This window comes from Fusarium redolens (genome assembly GCF_020744475.1).
Source record: "Fusarium redolens strain MPI-CAGE-AT-0023 chromosome Unknown BKA55scaffold_20, whole genome shotgun sequence".
Classification (NCBI taxonomy): domain Eukaryota; kingdom Fungi; phylum Ascomycota; class Sordariomycetes; order Hypocreales; family Nectriaceae; genus Fusarium; species Fusarium redolens.
The window spans coordinates 560702-576738 of NW_025763683.1; the positions used below are offsets into that span (position 1 = coordinate 560702).

Sequence of the window (16037 nt, forward strand, 5' to 3'; positions counted from 1 at the left end):
CTAAGCCTAAGGCGCAACCGCCTCGCCTGGGTGGCAACTCAATGATGCCTGGCAAGGCCCATTAAGTACGCGGTCTAGAGTAAAGAGGTGACCAAGAGAGGGCACTAATGAGCGATTGGTTTGCCGGCTAAGGTCCTCAAATTTCCGGAACACATGGGGGTCGAAGTCTGGATCTCTGGTGGTACCAAACCTGTACGGAAAATGGGAGGCTAGTCTAAAAGTTTGAGAGACTGGAGATGGGCATTGCAAATCGACGAGTTCTTGCTCACTGCAGATCAGAGTTTTAGGTCAACAATTGGTTGGATATTGTGGCTCGACGCCCCACGCCCCACTACAATACAACCCCATCTCTCTATACTGTGATTGGATAGGCGTCCTCGGAGTGCGTCTGGCCGTTGTGATTGGCCATTGGAAACTGGAAATCAAGTTGAGGCGAGACCTATGACGCGCCATGACGCGTCGCGTCTCAACTGCATCTGCAAACCTCGAGCGTCATACCAGGACTATGAGGAAGAGCATGAGATGAGTTCGTCTGGGCAGCTGCGTTTAGAAGCTAAGTCGATTTCCATGGATTGATATCCCAGGACCTTTGAATGACTTATCAATGTGGCCTTTGCGGCAGTCCATGGCCCAATATCGTTCTGAGGGGTAAATCTTCCTTCACAGTGCAAAGCCATCCCCAGCTGGAATTTCACTACCTGTCAACTGAGCCCTCACCTGGCTCATTTCTCTAGTAGGCCCTTGTATTCTATCTGAACGCTTGGATGCTGTCTCTCTAGCTCAATCCTAGCCTCGCCTCCTCCATAACTAACTCACTCCATCTTATTCTACCGATTCTGTCGACGCTTTGGACGCAGTTGATTTGTTCAGCTCCAAATTACTTCGCCATATTTTATCCTTAAGCTCATCTTCCTATCCCCGCTTGGAGGGCTTCTTGCTGTCCTTAGACTTCCTAGATATGCTGATCCACTTCCCCGACTCTCATTCCTTAGGGGTCGCTTTAAATTTCAATCGCACCAGCCCCGTCTCGTAGTTTGCTCTTCGCAGGATGTAGTTACCATCATTGTGCTGATAAATGTCGGCTTTGTTTGAACCGCCGGCAATCTCCTCTCTATGTATTCAGGCTAACCATCAAGATTCTGATAGGCCTAGAAACGCTCTTCCTCGTTAGACATACCCTGCTATCAACAATGGTATATCACGTATAGCAACTGAGTGACACCCGACCATTTAGTGAGCTATTTATATTTTTTCAAGATGCGAAAGAAATTTATTATTTCAGTTCTAATGCGCAGTGTAATAATTTAATGAACTTGACGTAACTTAATTCCATTTAAATAAAATAAACGCATGGTTAATAGCTGAAGCTTATAGCCTGTCCGTCAAGACCTTGTTTATCTTGGCAATGCGGGCGCAGACGCCGAGATCAATGGTTCGGTCGCCGACCGCGACAATAAGTCCTCCAATAATCTCAGGGTCGATCTGTATCAATAAACGTTAGGCTGGGGCCGAAACGAATGCCGACTGGCGAAAAGTATAATGTACCTTGTTGGTGACCTTAAGCTTCTTGCCCTGACCGACATAGGAGGACTTGGAAACAGCAGTCTCTAGTCGCGAAAGAGTTTTATTATCCAGACGCTCGGCGCTCGTGATGGTCATCTCTACTTCACCCCGCTTGGCGGACATCAGCTCACCAAACTTCTCGCACACACCCTGAAGGTGACCCAGTCGATTGTTCTCAGCGAGAGTCTGGAGCAAATTCTTGACAGTCGCAACGTTGGTACCTGTGTGCTTGCTCAGCTCGGCTACGATCGCTGACTTGTCTTCATCGGTCAGCCTCGGCGTTGACAGGACTTTCGTCAACTTGGTGTCCTTCATAAAGACGTTGCTCAGATTGACGATGGCTTTGGCGGTGAGGTCGAGGGTTGACATCTTGGCCGCGGCAGTATACTAAATTAACAGAGTCAGTATATAATAATTCGGTTCTGCCTCACTCGACATAGCCGCATTGGCTCATTATAAAGGACGACACAGCGGCATACTAGGGCGGTTGCATAAGTTCCATCAAGGCCATGAAGGTAGATTGGGGGTCGGCTGTCATTGGCGGCGCCGGTGAAGTTTCGCGCAGGCCCTACTCGGAGGAAAGGGGTAGGATGGAGAGTCGCGGCACGGATGGTACAGAAGACTTGCCGCGAGAACATGGCTATGGCTGAGGGATTGGGATGGGTTCGATGTTGCGATGCAGGCGTTCTTAAAACTTGGGTTTCTTGGTTGTGGTTTCGTTGTTGGGCAGTTTCGGAAGCCTTTTTGTCGCACTGAACGTGAATGAACAGCAGCAGTGTGTTGACCGATTGTGGTTGCCTAAAACGCGGGGGTAGTCTAACTTAGCATACAGATTTTACTTGAAGCATGTAACTGGATTGCCAAGTACAGTTGTATCCGGAGGCTTGTTGACATCATGCCTGTGCCTGCGGCATGATGCCTTACCAAAGTTAAGGCTGGGAATGTGTCAGATTGACGTCAATGTGCGGACAAAAATGAGTTTCCGTCTGTTATCGCGAACGATGGACCGACGCCCCCCGCCAAACAAGCAAGACAAGATATCACCAGTTTCTGGTCCACTATCTACTAATTTCGCCCCATCGTGCGTTCGAGCTACCCTCCACGTATCTAAGAGAATGCCTTGCAGTATTTAATCTCACTCTTGGAATTACTCCCGGCACCCCTCATCCGAGGCCACTTATAACAATGCTATCTCGCAACCATAGTGTCATCCCGCTATCAACGTACATCATATTAGTATTCCTTTCCCGGCCCAAGGCCGTCGTCCAAAACACCTTCTCCGCTATATCTCCCTTCCGCATGTTTCGAAATAAGCTTCGACAGACCATTCGTACTGTCGCGTCTGCCACGAGCAGGAACACTATTGTAAGTGTAGCGTTACCCTTTGCTCCACTCGATACTGGTGCTTGGTGGAACTGCGTCAGGAATGGCCATATCTGCAGGCCTGTGAGGAGCCTAACCCATTTTCAACCAAGAAGCTACTAATCAGCTAGGACATAGGCTCCCTCCGGAGCTATTTCTGCTGTGCGTATCTTCTGGGAGCTAAATCGGCAGGCTGAGGATGCAAATATAGAACCAAGTGATGACTGGAGCTGTACTGCTCATCGTGCAGCGCAGCAGTTGCGCGGTTGCAGTGCTGGTGTAGAGCCCAGTCCTGCCGCCGCTCGGGTTCACACTCCTGCTCTGGCTCCACGTAGTAAATTCGGTCAAATGACTATAGAGGAGAGAAAGGTTGTGGCATTGGAGGCTATCGCCGAGGCTACTCGACTCTGGGTTGTAAGTGCTTAAACCGATAGCTATGTATATTTCGTCTGCTAAAATGATATATAGAAGCTCAATAAGTCCAGCGAAGAAAGTAAGACTGACGAGGGGAGCGGATGCAGATGAGTGAGTGCTGCCATTGCCAAAGAAGAGGCGGCTGGCCTAGCTGAGGCATGTTCAGGGCGCGGGATAAAATTATCGAGCACCGGAAGGCAGCTGAATTGAACACAATGTCAAGAACTTCCTAACGCGGCGCGCTTAATTACCTGAACTTTTGATAGAACTTGAGATCCAGCTGCATATCAACGAAACAGACCAAAAGAAGGCGAAATTTGTGTAAAGCCCGGGCTCCTTACAGGATGACGCTACCCGGGATTGCATTCGCATCGGTTCAACTCAAGATCAAAACTCGGCTTTCCTTCAAGACGACTCCGTTCCTCTTGAAGAGAAATATGAATCACGGGATGCCCTATCTTACGCAATTAATGTCTGGGCCACGACTAGGGGCTATGTACTTATAACTGGAAGGCCAACCAAGGATGAAGCCGATAGGCAAACGATAATATTTATGTATTACCGCCGTCGCAACTACCCCATTGCTTTACAAGGGCGGAAACGAAAAGCGAATACTAGAATAATAGGCTGCGAATTACCCGCTAGTAGGCAAAGGGTCCTCCGATAAGACTACCTGGTTTCTATGTCACCGTTCTGTCAACCGGTTCGTGCTATACGAGCATGAGCCTAGTAACGACATTACTGCCCATCCGGTATGTTGAGACGGTATGACTAAGATGGTCCGATCTGCTGGTGGCTAGGATGTGGATACTATGTAAGGAGCTGTGCTCCTCTGACACATGTAACTTAGGACTAACAATAATACACTCAATCCTTTTTTTGACTCAACACGGTACTATAGGAATACTGCTTAAAGAAGATATATCTCAATTACCGCGCTTCACAGATGCTGGCATAGCTCCGGGTCAAATCAGGGCATGCATACATATGCCAAAACACCGACATAATAGTAACACAGCAAGATATCTGAATAGTATTGTAGGTGTCATATGAGAAGGTTGCCAGGGATAAAACAGCATCAATACGCTTGCTGATTAACTATTCATAGGAGGAATAGAGTTAGTTCCAATAGTTTAGATAGCCAAGTCAAAGGAGTTCTATTTGCCCGTCCCGCGATAAAAATGACCGGTCAGGCAGTTTTAACAAAGTCATGCAGACCGTGTAAGGCTCGAATCAAGACATGCTGGACCTACCTTCGCCCGTTCAAAATACAGGTGTCTAAGAGAGGATTCCCAGACATTCAACATACGGAAAATAGGATAGAAGCTTCCTTGTTCTCGATCCCCGCACCGTGCAGCTTTATTCACGATTCTATACATGTTTATGTTCCACTCCCTAGATGCAGCGTAATCAGTCGGCTCCTATCTGCAAAAATATTTTACCCTGGGTCTGCACTTTGTTTGCTAGAGGTTACCACTGTCCAGTTACATCTTGACGCTTGAGCTTGCCTTTCTCTTGTATTCTCGACATTTTGGTCACTTGCATCACTGGTTGATAAGCTGGCATTGCCGTGGCAGACGCTGGTACCGTTTCAATTAGGCCAGTGCTGATATCAGAGTATAAGGCATGTCATCCATCTTTCCGTAAAATTGGGTTGAATGTTGCAGATAATGCCCCGGCATCGAAGTGGCAACTTCTCGCATGGTCTTCCTCTATTATGGCACTTTTCTCTTCATGAGCCACTCCTATGCACGAATGGGCCTAGGACCTTGCTCTACCTTGCCGGTTCAACTAATTCAAAGGGGTTTATTTCCTGCTGCGTTTATAGCTTTATTTAAATAACTTCGTGAGGATATGTAGTTGCGATTACACACGCTTTGCTCGCTGAGCTAGCTTTTAGAGCCTTTACTGTTTCAGCATCAAAGACCTTAGCCGGACCTAGACGGCCTAATCAAAGCCGTCTGAGTATACGATCAAGGTGCTTAGTGGCACCTAGGGTTGCAAGTTAGTTAGTCATAGTCAATGTTTAGGTTTTCACTAAAGTAACTACAAAAAAGAATATGTAGTTTGTAATTAGTTTGTAGTTAATTAATCTGCTTTTAGTTTTCTTAGAGAACGCTGGTGTTATCGACCGCAGCCATCAATAAAAGGTTATCGCCGATTCTTCTTTCGTAGGTCAGCCTTGAGGTATGTGCGAATGTCTTTTCTTACATACAACATCTAGGTGATGTGTCAAGCATTATACAGGAGGGCATTATCTTTCGGAAAAGCAGGCCCTAGTGAGCGAGTCTGGAAGCACCAGGTTCAGCAGCTTTGTGCGAGACCTCGGCTTCGCTTCCTGATTATGCACGAAATAGGTATTCAGAGGTTGCGCTTGCTGATAGGATTTCTTCGCTCTTGATCAGCATGAAGGTCTCCCTCGCCGACTAACACGCAAGAGAGAGCAGAAGCGAATGATGCGATGAATCCTGCATCCGGATATAGCACCTTTACTACCTAGGCGGCATCCAAGCCGAGCATTACAGCTGGTTCATTTTGTGATTAGTCTGCAGCGCAGTTTGTTTGGAGCCACTACTAGATTAGGGCATGATCCGTTATTAATACTATAATAATATTTTCACTCGGTTTATATCAGTAAGTAGTTCCTCAGCTTATGCCTATTATATAGATCACGCACGGCAGCGGAGCGTTAAAGCTATTGAAGGATGCGAGAAAAAGGCAAGCGCTTTGTGAATAGCAACAGACTGAAGCCAACTTTAACATAAACGCGGTGGCCTTTCCAACCCTATCCGCCGTTCCCTAAATGCCCGCCTTTGACCCACTCATCGGTACGATTTAAGAATAACCCAAGACGAGCATCATACTAATCTCGACCTTTCTCACGTATGGCTCGACCACTCTCGACTCCCTGCTTTGACCGTGACTCCCTCCATCCATTCTCCCCAATCTCTGCTAGATAGCATCCATCCACCCGCCCAATACATATCCTTCATAGGGCAAAACTCTCCCAGTCCTACGGCGGCCGTGGAAATCTTTCCCACTTCATAGCCTATCCGTTGTCACAGTCCGACCTTTGGACTCGATGAATTGCCTGGATTCACGGGCGAAGGGTGTCGCTGGGGAAGCTAGCTGGCGTTGGCAATCTCTTCTTTATCTTCAGTCCCGTATGGTCAAGTTGGGCCTTACCCTTGGCCGGCCGCGGTGCTCGCTTATGCACACCATCGCATGAATTGCTCGAAGTCGCCCTTCTTCATACTTGGCGCTTAATATCTTCCCGTGGTATGTCAGGTCCTCATCCGTGATGAGGATGAGGGGCATAGGGCGGAACCACATTTGCGGTGTTCGCGACGTCTCGGTGGTAATATTACCCTGTGTTAAATTATATATTCAGAACGGCCTTAGAGGGAAGCTGGCGCATCTGTCAGAATATAGATTATAAGGATGGAGGACATACATATTATTATGGAGAAATCTATGAGACAACACGCAACTCACCATACAGGCACACCAATGACGGAAAAATTAGATGTAAGGTACGCCAGTATAGAAGCTTTCCTTAGACACATCACGATCCATCGCTCGTCGTGTGATTATGTAGGGACCCCTGGCTGCAGGACATGCTGTAAAGTTTGAACTTGCCCCTCACAGCAAAATGGTCTCGACCGCTGCGTTGGCCAATGAAGGCATTACGGAGGCTCCGTAAGCCTAGGCTTAAGGTTTGTCGCTGATCAGGTGGTGCCCGAGACATAAGTGTCATTGGTTCGAGCCATCTCGTCGACGGGCTTCCGAGCGGCGGGGTTCCCCGACCGCGTCCTTGACATCTTGTAAATCTTAGCAATCGCTAGAACATATGGTTTTACTACGGATGTGGCTCAGTCACTCGAATCCAACTCTGGATAGTAGCTACGTAGCGATAAGTCGTTTCTAAATATAAAATAATAAAAAGGGGAGGGATAACAAAAGGGGAAGATGGGGTTACTGAGGTGCGTGCTGGTTCTGTGACTAACTAGAGGCTTACTGGAGTCGAAGGGATATGTCCCCGCACCCTCTCCCTCTTCGCATAAACCCGCCAATCCTCCTTTCTCATCATTTCCACCGTGAAAATCCGTCAAACCTTTGGTCGATACCGCCCTCACCCGGTCCCGCCAGGCACCGTCGAGTTTCATATAACTGACAAGGGAAGCTGCTGCCCTTTTAATTTGCCGTTATACCTCGACGTTCATCCCAAGACCGAGATGAGATGGTATTTTGTGCATCTCACAGTATCTGCCCAGCTGACCTCCACAATTCTCCGATCAAATGGGAAGAATAGATAGCTGCAACCACAAGTAGCTTTCTTCGGCAACCCTAGAGAAAGAAGATTTAGTACCAGCTTCCCAGTTAGTTTATTGGTCGTGCGTCTTCGAGCTGGCGCAAGGTGCTCCACTTTGGTGAAGCTAACTCAACCTCCTCCAACCTCAGCCCACCTTGAGGCGTCCTCCCCGTTTCCTAACTTCATTTTCCATCTTCTGGATCAGCTTCTCCCTCCTCACCCACCTCTCATTCTGCTCTCCCGCCCGTTGCTCGATCTATCGCTCATTATGGGAGACCCACGCGAGTCGTCGTCGTACTCGGTCATCCCCAGGATTCGCTACAACACCATCGGTGGCGTCAACGGCCCCCTTGTCATCCTCGAGAACGTACGTCGGCATGCAAGGATCCGCTCAGCTTATGTCTTACCAGCTGACAACACTAGGTCAAGTTTCCGCGATACAACGAGATCGTGACGCTCACTCTTCCCGATGGCACTGAGCGATCGGGTCAGGTCCTGGAAGCTCGAGGTTCGTGCGGCTATTAAACAAACCCTGGAGGTAATGACGCGGCATAGGCTCACAGTGATGAACAGGTGACCGAGCGGTGGTTCAAGTACTTCCTTGAATCGCGAAATATCTCAACAAGGCGATTAATAAGTGTAACAGGTCTTCGAAGGCACTTCCGGCATCGATGTCAGAAAGGTAGGCAACAATGAGTGCCATAATAAGAAATTTGGACTGAGACGTAATAGACTAAAGTCCAGTTCACCGGCCAGAGCTTGAAGCTCGGTGTGTCTGAGGACATGCTTGGTCGTATCTTTGATGGGTCTGGACGAGCTATCGACAAGGGTCCCAAGGTGCTGGCCGAGGACTACCTCGACATCAACGGCAGCCCCATCAATCCCTACTCTCGTGTAAGGCTTCCTGCAGGCACTCTGGTGTTCAAACTTTGACTAACAACCCTAGGAATACCCCGAAGAGATGATCTCGACCGGTATCTCTGCCATCGACACCATGAATTCGATTGCCAGAGGGCAAAAGATCCCCATCTTCTCCGCCTCTGGTCTGCCTCACAACGAAATCGCCGCTCAGATTTGCCGTCAGGCTGGCCTAGTCCAGAAGCAGGGTGTTACCAACAAGGGAGTCCACGACGGTCACGAGGAGAACTTTTCCATCGTCTTTGGCGCCATGGGTGTGAACTACGCGACTGCGCGTTTTTTCACTCGCGATTTCGAGGAGAATGGCAGCTTGGATCGTGTTACTCTCTTCCTAAACCTCGCCAACGACCCTACGTAAGCGCAGCCGTCACGATATCATGCAATTGAGACTAGACTGACCCCGCCTAGTATTGAGCGTATCATTACTCCCCGTCTCGCCCTCACCACTGCCGAATACTACGCCTACCAGCTCGAGAAGCACGTCTTGGTCATTCTCACAGACCTCTCTGCCTACTGCGATGCCCTTCGAGAAGTGTCAGCCGCTCGAGAAGAAGTGCCCGGTCGACGCGGTTATCCCGGCTACATGTATACTGACTTGTCCACCATCTACGAACGAGCCGGGCGTGTCAAGGGCCGCAACGGCTCCATCACCCAGATCCCCATTCTGACCATGCCCAATGACGATATCACTCACCCAATTCCTGATTTAACTGGCTACATTACTGAGGGTCAGGTGTTTATCGACCGAGCTCTGGACAACCGCGGTATCTACCCTCCCATCAACGTGCTGCCTTCGCTGTCCCGTCTGATGAAGTCTGCCATTGGTGAAGGCATGACCCGCAAGGACCACGGTGATGTGTCGAACCAGCTGTACGCCAAGTATGCTATCGGTCGTGATGCCGCGGCCATGAAGGCCGTTGTCGGTGAGGAGGCTCTGTCGGCTGAGGATAAGCTATCTCTGGTGTTCTTGGAGAAGTTTGAGCGCCAGTTCATTAGCCAGGGTCAGTACGAATCGCGAACCATCTACGAGTCTCTTGATCTCGCATGGGCCCTCCTCCGAATCTACCCCAAGGAGTTGCTCAACCGTATTCCCGCCAAGATCCTCAATGAGTTCTACCGGCGAGCCGCTAAGGATGCAAAGGCCAAGGTCAGGGCTCGGGGGGAGACCGTGCCCCGGAGTCAGCAGCAGAACAAGGAAAGCTTAATTGACAGCTGAGGAGCCAATTTGTTGACACTTTGATAGGGAATAGTATAATGGGCACGCAAGGCAGAGGTAGGGCTCGTAGAGAGTGCAACCTGTTTTCAATGGATCGTTTATATGCTCGAGGAGTCGTCTTAGAGGAAACTGTAGCGCACAACAGAAGGTCTTGGGAGTGTGAACATAGGTAGCCGAATTAATTCCATTCAGTCAAATTTTCTACAACAAGTGATCATAAAGCGGGCCGTGCAGTGCTAGAAATTCTGGTTTATATTGCTGCCCAACTTTTCATTCTGAAGTCAAGCTAGACTGATATAAGAAAAGAAGTTAAGGAATAGGGGTAATGACTTGAATTGTCTGCTTCTTACTCTTCTATATTTTCATATTAAGAAGAATGGAGGAGGACCAGCGACAGGCCGACCTTGGCACGGTGGCCGATATTAAGGAGACCTAGCTCGCTCAGTCGACTTCGTCCCCCACCGCCGAAACTTAGACGGCACCAACGACACAGAATAGAGGAGCGCCATTGAAGCAACCAAAAAAGATGTTCGTGGGTCGACGAACCGCGGCTGAGGCCGGGTGAGAGTGGTGCTGTTCACACTTTGCTTAACGCTTCGTGGCTACCAGTTTCTTTCTCGAGTTTGTGAGTCCAAAGTATGAGTGAGGATCATGTAGTCCACAGCTCTTGATAATATTGCTACTAAGCCTCAAAAAGCACCCAGATTCTGGAATTAAGCTCCCAAGGAGTTCCTCGGAGATCCCAACCTCAAGGCCGCTATCGCCCTGCTGCAGGCTAACTACAACGTTGAGATTCCCATGACGATCCATCGTATCCGTTCCTCAGGTACCCAGGAAGCTGCACTGTAGTTACAGGAAGGCCTACTCCTCTTTGCTAACACCTTCTCCGACATCCTCGCCCAGCTCTGCCCAGGCATCCAGAGGCGTATGGGCGACATTACCTACGGTGCATGCTATATTGATGATTACACGGAGCGGGCCCTTGGTTACGATCTACTCGTCCCTTATTCTCATGACTGCCTCATCCCTGTCGAAGTGACTAAGACCAAAGTTCTCTACGTCTTTGTCGATATCGGTATCAACGCTTCACATCTTCTCGCGTCCCTGGAGCGCAACTTTTCCAGCAGCAATCAATGTTGCGTCTGGGTCAGGAATCGCGACGTTCTGGGTCCTCGCTCATGGCTGTCGCTATCGGGCATCCAAGGAGCAGGTGGAAAGACATCGCATGTGACAGTACTGGTTTCTAGCTGTGGCATAGCTTAGCTGTTTAAGTGAATTTTTCTGGCTTAATGGTTCCTTGAATTCGTACAGTAGCGCAGCTGAAAGGCCCTGACACTCCGGTCCAGAAACTGCGTCAACGGCCCCCCGGAGCCGCCGTTCCTCCTTTCAGCTCCATGGCTTTGGACCCCCTTTATTTCTTTCTGGTTTTGCTTGACGCGAGACATCCCCTACCAAACCAAGACACATCAAATCAGATTTCTGCCACACATTTTACCCCTTCCTCACTGAATTGTCTTCTGCAAACAACTAATATCACATCCCAAGTCTAGTGAGAATGGCTGAAGGCGAAACTACTTAGTACTCCTAATTAAAACATAGGTCACATTCCAGAGTGTGGATCGCTTGCATTTACCTCCTAGCATAGCAACAACAATGAACGAAATTCCGCGGGCGATATTTAACCGAATTACAATGCAGGCAAGGTGCCGGGGGCGCATATGATGCGGCATCTAGGGGGATACTAATCAGCGAATTTGGCATTAGGTGTCATCAAGCCAGATCTTGGAGAAGGGCTCCATCCAGCAATCTGAGGTCGGCTTGCCCGGTTCCTCCCCCCGCAAGAGCTTCACACTAACACCGTGTGCCCAACGGATGCCATCACCGCGCTAGAGAAAAAGGAACGGCTCGTGAGGAGCCATGGTTGGCCACTAAATTGTAAGGAAGTCCAGATTCCTGTAGCTGGATTATGAAATTCGTGGCTTCTGATTATAGTTCTTGCGATGTCATGGATAACGTTAATCCCTTCCAACTTGGATATGATCCAACCCAATCGTTTCTGCATATCAGAACGATGCAGCTGCATAGTCAACAATGGAATATCTTTCAGCCATTACTATAGTCGCAATATAGTTTCAAATCTTCCTCTCATGGATCACACTCACTCTAGAACATTGCTGGAAGTCTTCGGTGGCGAAACAACGGAGTTGGTGCTACGTCCCATCGGAGATTGCGTGCAGACCTGACCTATTTCATATGGTCGCCCAGTGTCATTGTTCGCTTTTATTGCTTCGTCTAGAGTATTATTTGCTAAAATTTCCTAGAGGCTGTTTGTGTCCTGATAGCGGTGCGCAGAAGCGTTTGCATCAAGAAGAGTAGGGTGACGGTGCACTCATGATGTCTTGAGAAGGGGAGCAGATGACGCATGCCATAGAGTCAGTCCGGTATAGGCGATGTGAACGATGACGACGGCGCTTCCGGGTCCATGGATCTTCTCATGACGTTACACACGAGCTGCTGACGAGGATCACGGTGGTGGAGTAGAATCCAAACTATCGGGTCCAGGGCAGCAGTAGCGATGGGATGTGGTCTTGCGCGCATCGTGGGTCCTGGGTTTGGGAATGGCCCATATAACGGAAAAATAATGATAAACGACCTTACGTCCATAGAGAGCGTTACACAACCGAAAAGGTCTCGATTTATTCGGTCATGCACTGGGATCCCAAGACCGTGTGATGGTAGTCAAACGCCCTCACCATGCCATAAAAATGCGTTGCCGCAGCGAGCAGGACAAACATGTGCAAGATCTGATGGGAGCTGCCCCAGATGTCGAATGCACCTGGGAAACTCCTCTCCGGCCATCGAGCCTACATTCCCAGTCAGTCAGTTAGTCACCACCACTATGGGATACGATTGGGATGCCTGACCACGTAGAGAACTGCGCCGAAGAGATACATGGCGCCATGGATGATGATACAGGTAACGCTGATTCTGTCATCGAGCCCCTTGTAGCCGTAGATGGTGACGCCGTGGATAATAGGGATGAAGCCAGATAAGCCGAGGGCGGCGAACATCATGGCTCGGTATGACCGCCATCTTGGGGTGCGAAACTGCTCTACCCACGAGATAATGGCGCATCCAGTGCCAAGCAGACATATCTGTGTCTTTGTCAGTGGCCCTTCACCGCTACGTCGCGCCCTCTCAAAGCTAAGCTCACTAGGCACAAGTACGCCGTGAGCAGCGTAGGCATGCAGAAGAAGCCATAATACAGTGCCGGCACAAAGCTTCCCACAATCAGCACGATAATTCCCGCGTAATCTAGCTTATTCCCCCACCGCGCCACCTTCTGGCTGTGATTTAGCACAGCATGGAACGTCTCGCTCATGCCAAGGCACAACCCTGCGCCACCAATAAAGCATGCGAAGACGAGCACGTCAGATAGTGTAACAAAATCGTGGCGTGGGCGGATGACGTAGTCTAAGTAGAGCGAACAAGCGACAGCTACAATGGCACCGAGGAGGTGTGACCAGATGTTGACGGATTCATTGTGCAGATTGAATAGGGAGCGAAGCGAGTGCAGGTAGGAAGGACGGATTCGACAATAGCCAGAGTGAATGAAGGCATTGTCGCGGCGCCAGGCGGGGAGGTCGTCCCATAGGAGGAGGGCTTTCTCTGCTTTGTTCTCGATGACCTTGCCTGTGTTGATAGATTCTGTTGATAAGCCTGTCCCTGAAGGATAGCGTTGACGCAATGCCACTTCCTGGGGTGCAGACCGTGAGGTTCCCGTTGCGCTTTGTAATGGTGATGTTAGATGAACGGATAGATCAGAAACGATTTCTATAGTAGACAGAACTCGCTCGGTCGCGAGTCGTGTATTGAGGTCTTGAGTTCTTATTTTGGTGAATCGGATCGCGTTTTTCGCCCCGATACCTTACTAATCTCGATTCCTAGACGTAGGTACTACGGTCATGGAGCACAAACTTAGGGATGCCCTATGGACAGCTTAGCGTAGCCACAGGCCCTATGAGACTCGTTCTCCCAGGCGTAATAAATACTACCATCCACAACCCCTCTTTCGCCATACCCCCTCTTTCGCCACGCAAAATAAAAAAAGCTCCACCAAAACTCACCAACTTCACTTACACAAAAGTCAGCCTAAATATATAGCCAATTAAGGGAAATTACGTCTATTAATCATAAATATAATTGTATATGATGGTTCTGACCCTATAAGGCTGTGCGGGTACAAGATTAATGCATACTGTGTTATGGAAATGTTGTTAGTTAGATGATCAAATTCCTTACCGCTCTTTGCCTTGTTTTTTGGTCTTTGTCTTTGACAACGGCATGAAAATGCCTAGGCCAAGACTTCGATGGAAATATACAGAAGACGACATGGCGGAGGCTATATTGGATGTTACTGAGAATGGCTTTTCACCCCCTCAGGCAGCCCAGAGACGGGGAGTGCCCCGAAGGCCTCTGATCGTCAGACTTAACGGCCGTGGGGCCGTAAAAGAGCAGATTCACCCTCATCGACGCTTATCCAAGAGTCAAGAAGATAGGTTGGCTGCCTGGATACTCCGCCAGGAGACTTTGGGCTACGCTCTGTCCCAAAGTCAGATTCGCGCTTGTGTCATGGCCTTGTTGAGACAGCATGGCGAACATCCCAAGTTAGGACGCAACTAGGTGATCAAATTTATAAATCGTCGCTCAGACTTAAAGACCAAGATGGGTAGACGTTAAGAAGCCAATAGGTTCGACTCTTTCACGCCTAAAGCGGTTCATTGGTACTTTGATATCAGGGAGGGCCAGTATGGCTGGATCAAGCCTGAAAATACCGTCAACGTTGATGAAGAGGGTATTATGACTGGTTTCGGCAAGAATATGCCTCTAATCCTTGTCAATGCTTGTGTTTTAACTGACTAATCCTCTTTATTCAGGCCTAGATAGCCTGGTTGTTGGAAGCGCGGACCCGAAACGCAAGGCGTTTCTCAAGGGACCACAAACTCGAAAGTGGACTTCATTTATCGAAGCTATCACTGCTGACGGCCGCGCTTTGACTCCTGGCAAAATATTCAAGGGGAAACAACTGCAGGAACAGTGGTTTCTTAAGGAGTTCAAGCAGATAGCAGACTGGTACTACATAACATCGCCTAACAGGTAGACTGACGACCACATTGGCATTGAATGGCTCGAAAGAGTCTATCTGCCCCAGGCCACGCCTGCTGACGACTCAGACGCCAGACTAATCATTTTAGATAGTCATGGAAGCCATGCGACAGTATGTTCTTCATTTTCCCCACCTCAAGATCAGTGCTGAGTGATGGAAGGATGAATGAATGGCCACGTGCTTTTTGAACAACGATTATTGCTGCTATCTGCCAGCACACTGCTCTCATGGACTCCAACCACTGGACAATGGAGTATTCAATGCCTCGAAGGCTGCATATCGACGAGAGTTGGAAAAGTTCGCTTCGTTGACTGATTCCGCTCCAATGGACAAGGTCAATTTCATCAGGGCCTACGCCAAGGCTCGCCGAGTTAGAATGACTAAGAAGAACATAATGTCTGGCTGGAGGGTCACTGGAAACTGGCCCATTTCACGTGCGAAAGTGTTACGGCACCCTGAAATCCAACAAGATAGGCAGCCCAAGAGTGACTCCTGAACCCAGGCCGTATTTTGACTTAGACAACATACTACAGACGAGCCGTCAACTTCGTGATCTTAGGCTAAATAGAACACCAACGACGCGGAGACGGTACAATGTGATAGCCAAGGGCTTTGAGGCTTAACAGCAGACGGTAGCGGCGCATAATGCGAGGATTGCTAGCCTAGAGGAAGAATTGACTCGCCTGAAGAGAGGGAAGAAGAGGAAGACGGTGCCGAATCCTAACAAACGTTTCATGACTCTTGGGGAGACCCTATCCGATGGAGAAACCATACTAGAAATAGAGACTCAATATATGCCTGTTGGGGTGGAATCTGTCTGTTCAAGCGAGCAGGAGCCAGAATCGGAGGCTGGCTCGGTCATAGAAGTCAGAGAGGAAACACACCCCACCAACCCATCAGGCGGTCGGGCCGGCTGGTGAAAAAACTTAGGGCATAGTAGAGAAATCTACTTATTATTTGTGAAACGAAAAATTTCAAGCATTTCTGTCAATTTAGTCAAATTCTGTATAAGTGAAGTTGTTGATTTTTGGTGGAGCTTTTTTTATTTTGCCTGGCGAAAGAGGGGGTATGGCAAAAGAGGGGTT

General features: G+C 49.0%; 6 protein-coding genes across 6 annotated transcripts; 3 read left to right on the plus strand and 3 right to left on the minus strand.

The window, feature by feature from the left end:
• Positions 1-1235: 1235 nt before the first annotated feature.
• Positions 1236-2262, minus strand: BKA55DRAFT_581658 (ATP synthase delta subunit-domain-containing protein). The gene is made up of 3 exons (XM_046194058.1): positions 2043-2262; positions 1546-1950; positions 1236-1482 (listed from the first exon to the last, which is right to left on the minus strand). Exons 1-3 carry the CDS (start codon positions 2199-2201, stop codon positions 1369-1371), a joined length of 678 nt encoding a protein of 225 aa, XP_046043685.1. The 5' UTR covers positions 2202-2262; the 3' UTR covers positions 1236-1368.
• A 600-nt stretch (positions 2263-2862) lies between these two features.
• Positions 2863-3450, plus strand: BKA55DRAFT_598446 (uncharacterized protein; the record flags this gene model as incomplete). Its single annotated transcript, XM_046196237.1, has 3 exons — positions 2863-2928; positions 3064-3339; positions 3394-3450. 3 exons carry the CDS (start codon positions 2863-2865, stop codon positions 3448-3450), a joined length of 399 nt encoding a protein of 132 aa, XP_046043686.1.
• A 2816-nt stretch (positions 3451-6266) lies between these two features.
• BKA55DRAFT_581673 (uncharacterized protein) lies at positions 6267-6830 on the minus strand. The gene has a single exon (XM_046194059.1). The coding sequence runs from the start codon at positions 6670-6672 to the stop codon at positions 6496-6498; it is 177 nt and encodes a 58-aa protein (XP_046043687.1). The 5' UTR covers positions 6673-6830; the 3' UTR covers positions 6267-6495.
• Positions 6831-7919: 1089 nt separating this feature from the next.
• Positions 7920-9785, plus strand: BKA55DRAFT_524345 (vacuolar ATP synthase subunit B; the record flags this gene model as incomplete). Its single annotated transcript, XM_046188715.1, has 7 exons — positions 7920-8018; positions 8075-8159; positions 8225-8244; positions 8298-8333; positions 8384-8545; positions 8598-8923; positions 8978-9785. 7 exons carry the CDS (start codon positions 7920-7922, stop codon positions 9783-9785), a joined length of 1536 nt encoding a protein of 511 aa, XP_046043688.1.
• Positions 9786-10311: 526 nt separating this feature from the next.
• BKA55DRAFT_544870 (putative diphthamide synthesis protein-domain-containing protein) lies at positions 10312-11048 on the plus strand (the record flags this gene model as incomplete). The annotated part of the gene is made up of 3 exons (XM_046190759.1): positions 10312-10346; positions 10395-10410; positions 10641-11048. 3 exons carry the CDS (start codon positions 10312-10314, stop codon positions 11046-11048), a joined length of 459 nt encoding a protein of 152 aa, XP_046043689.1.
• Positions 11049-12359: 1311 nt separating this feature from the next.
• On the minus strand, positions 12360-13752 carry BKA55DRAFT_667446 (mPR-like GPCR protein; the record flags this gene model as incomplete). The annotated part of the gene is made up of 4 exons (XM_046197833.1): positions 12360-12649; positions 12710-12940; positions 13000-13573; positions 13718-13752. The coding sequence occupies 4 exons, from the start codon at positions 13750-13752 to the stop codon at positions 12482-12484; spliced, it is 1008 nt and encodes a 335-aa protein (XP_046043690.1). The 3' UTR covers positions 12360-12481.
• Between the last annotated feature and the right edge of the window lie 2285 nt (positions 13753-16037).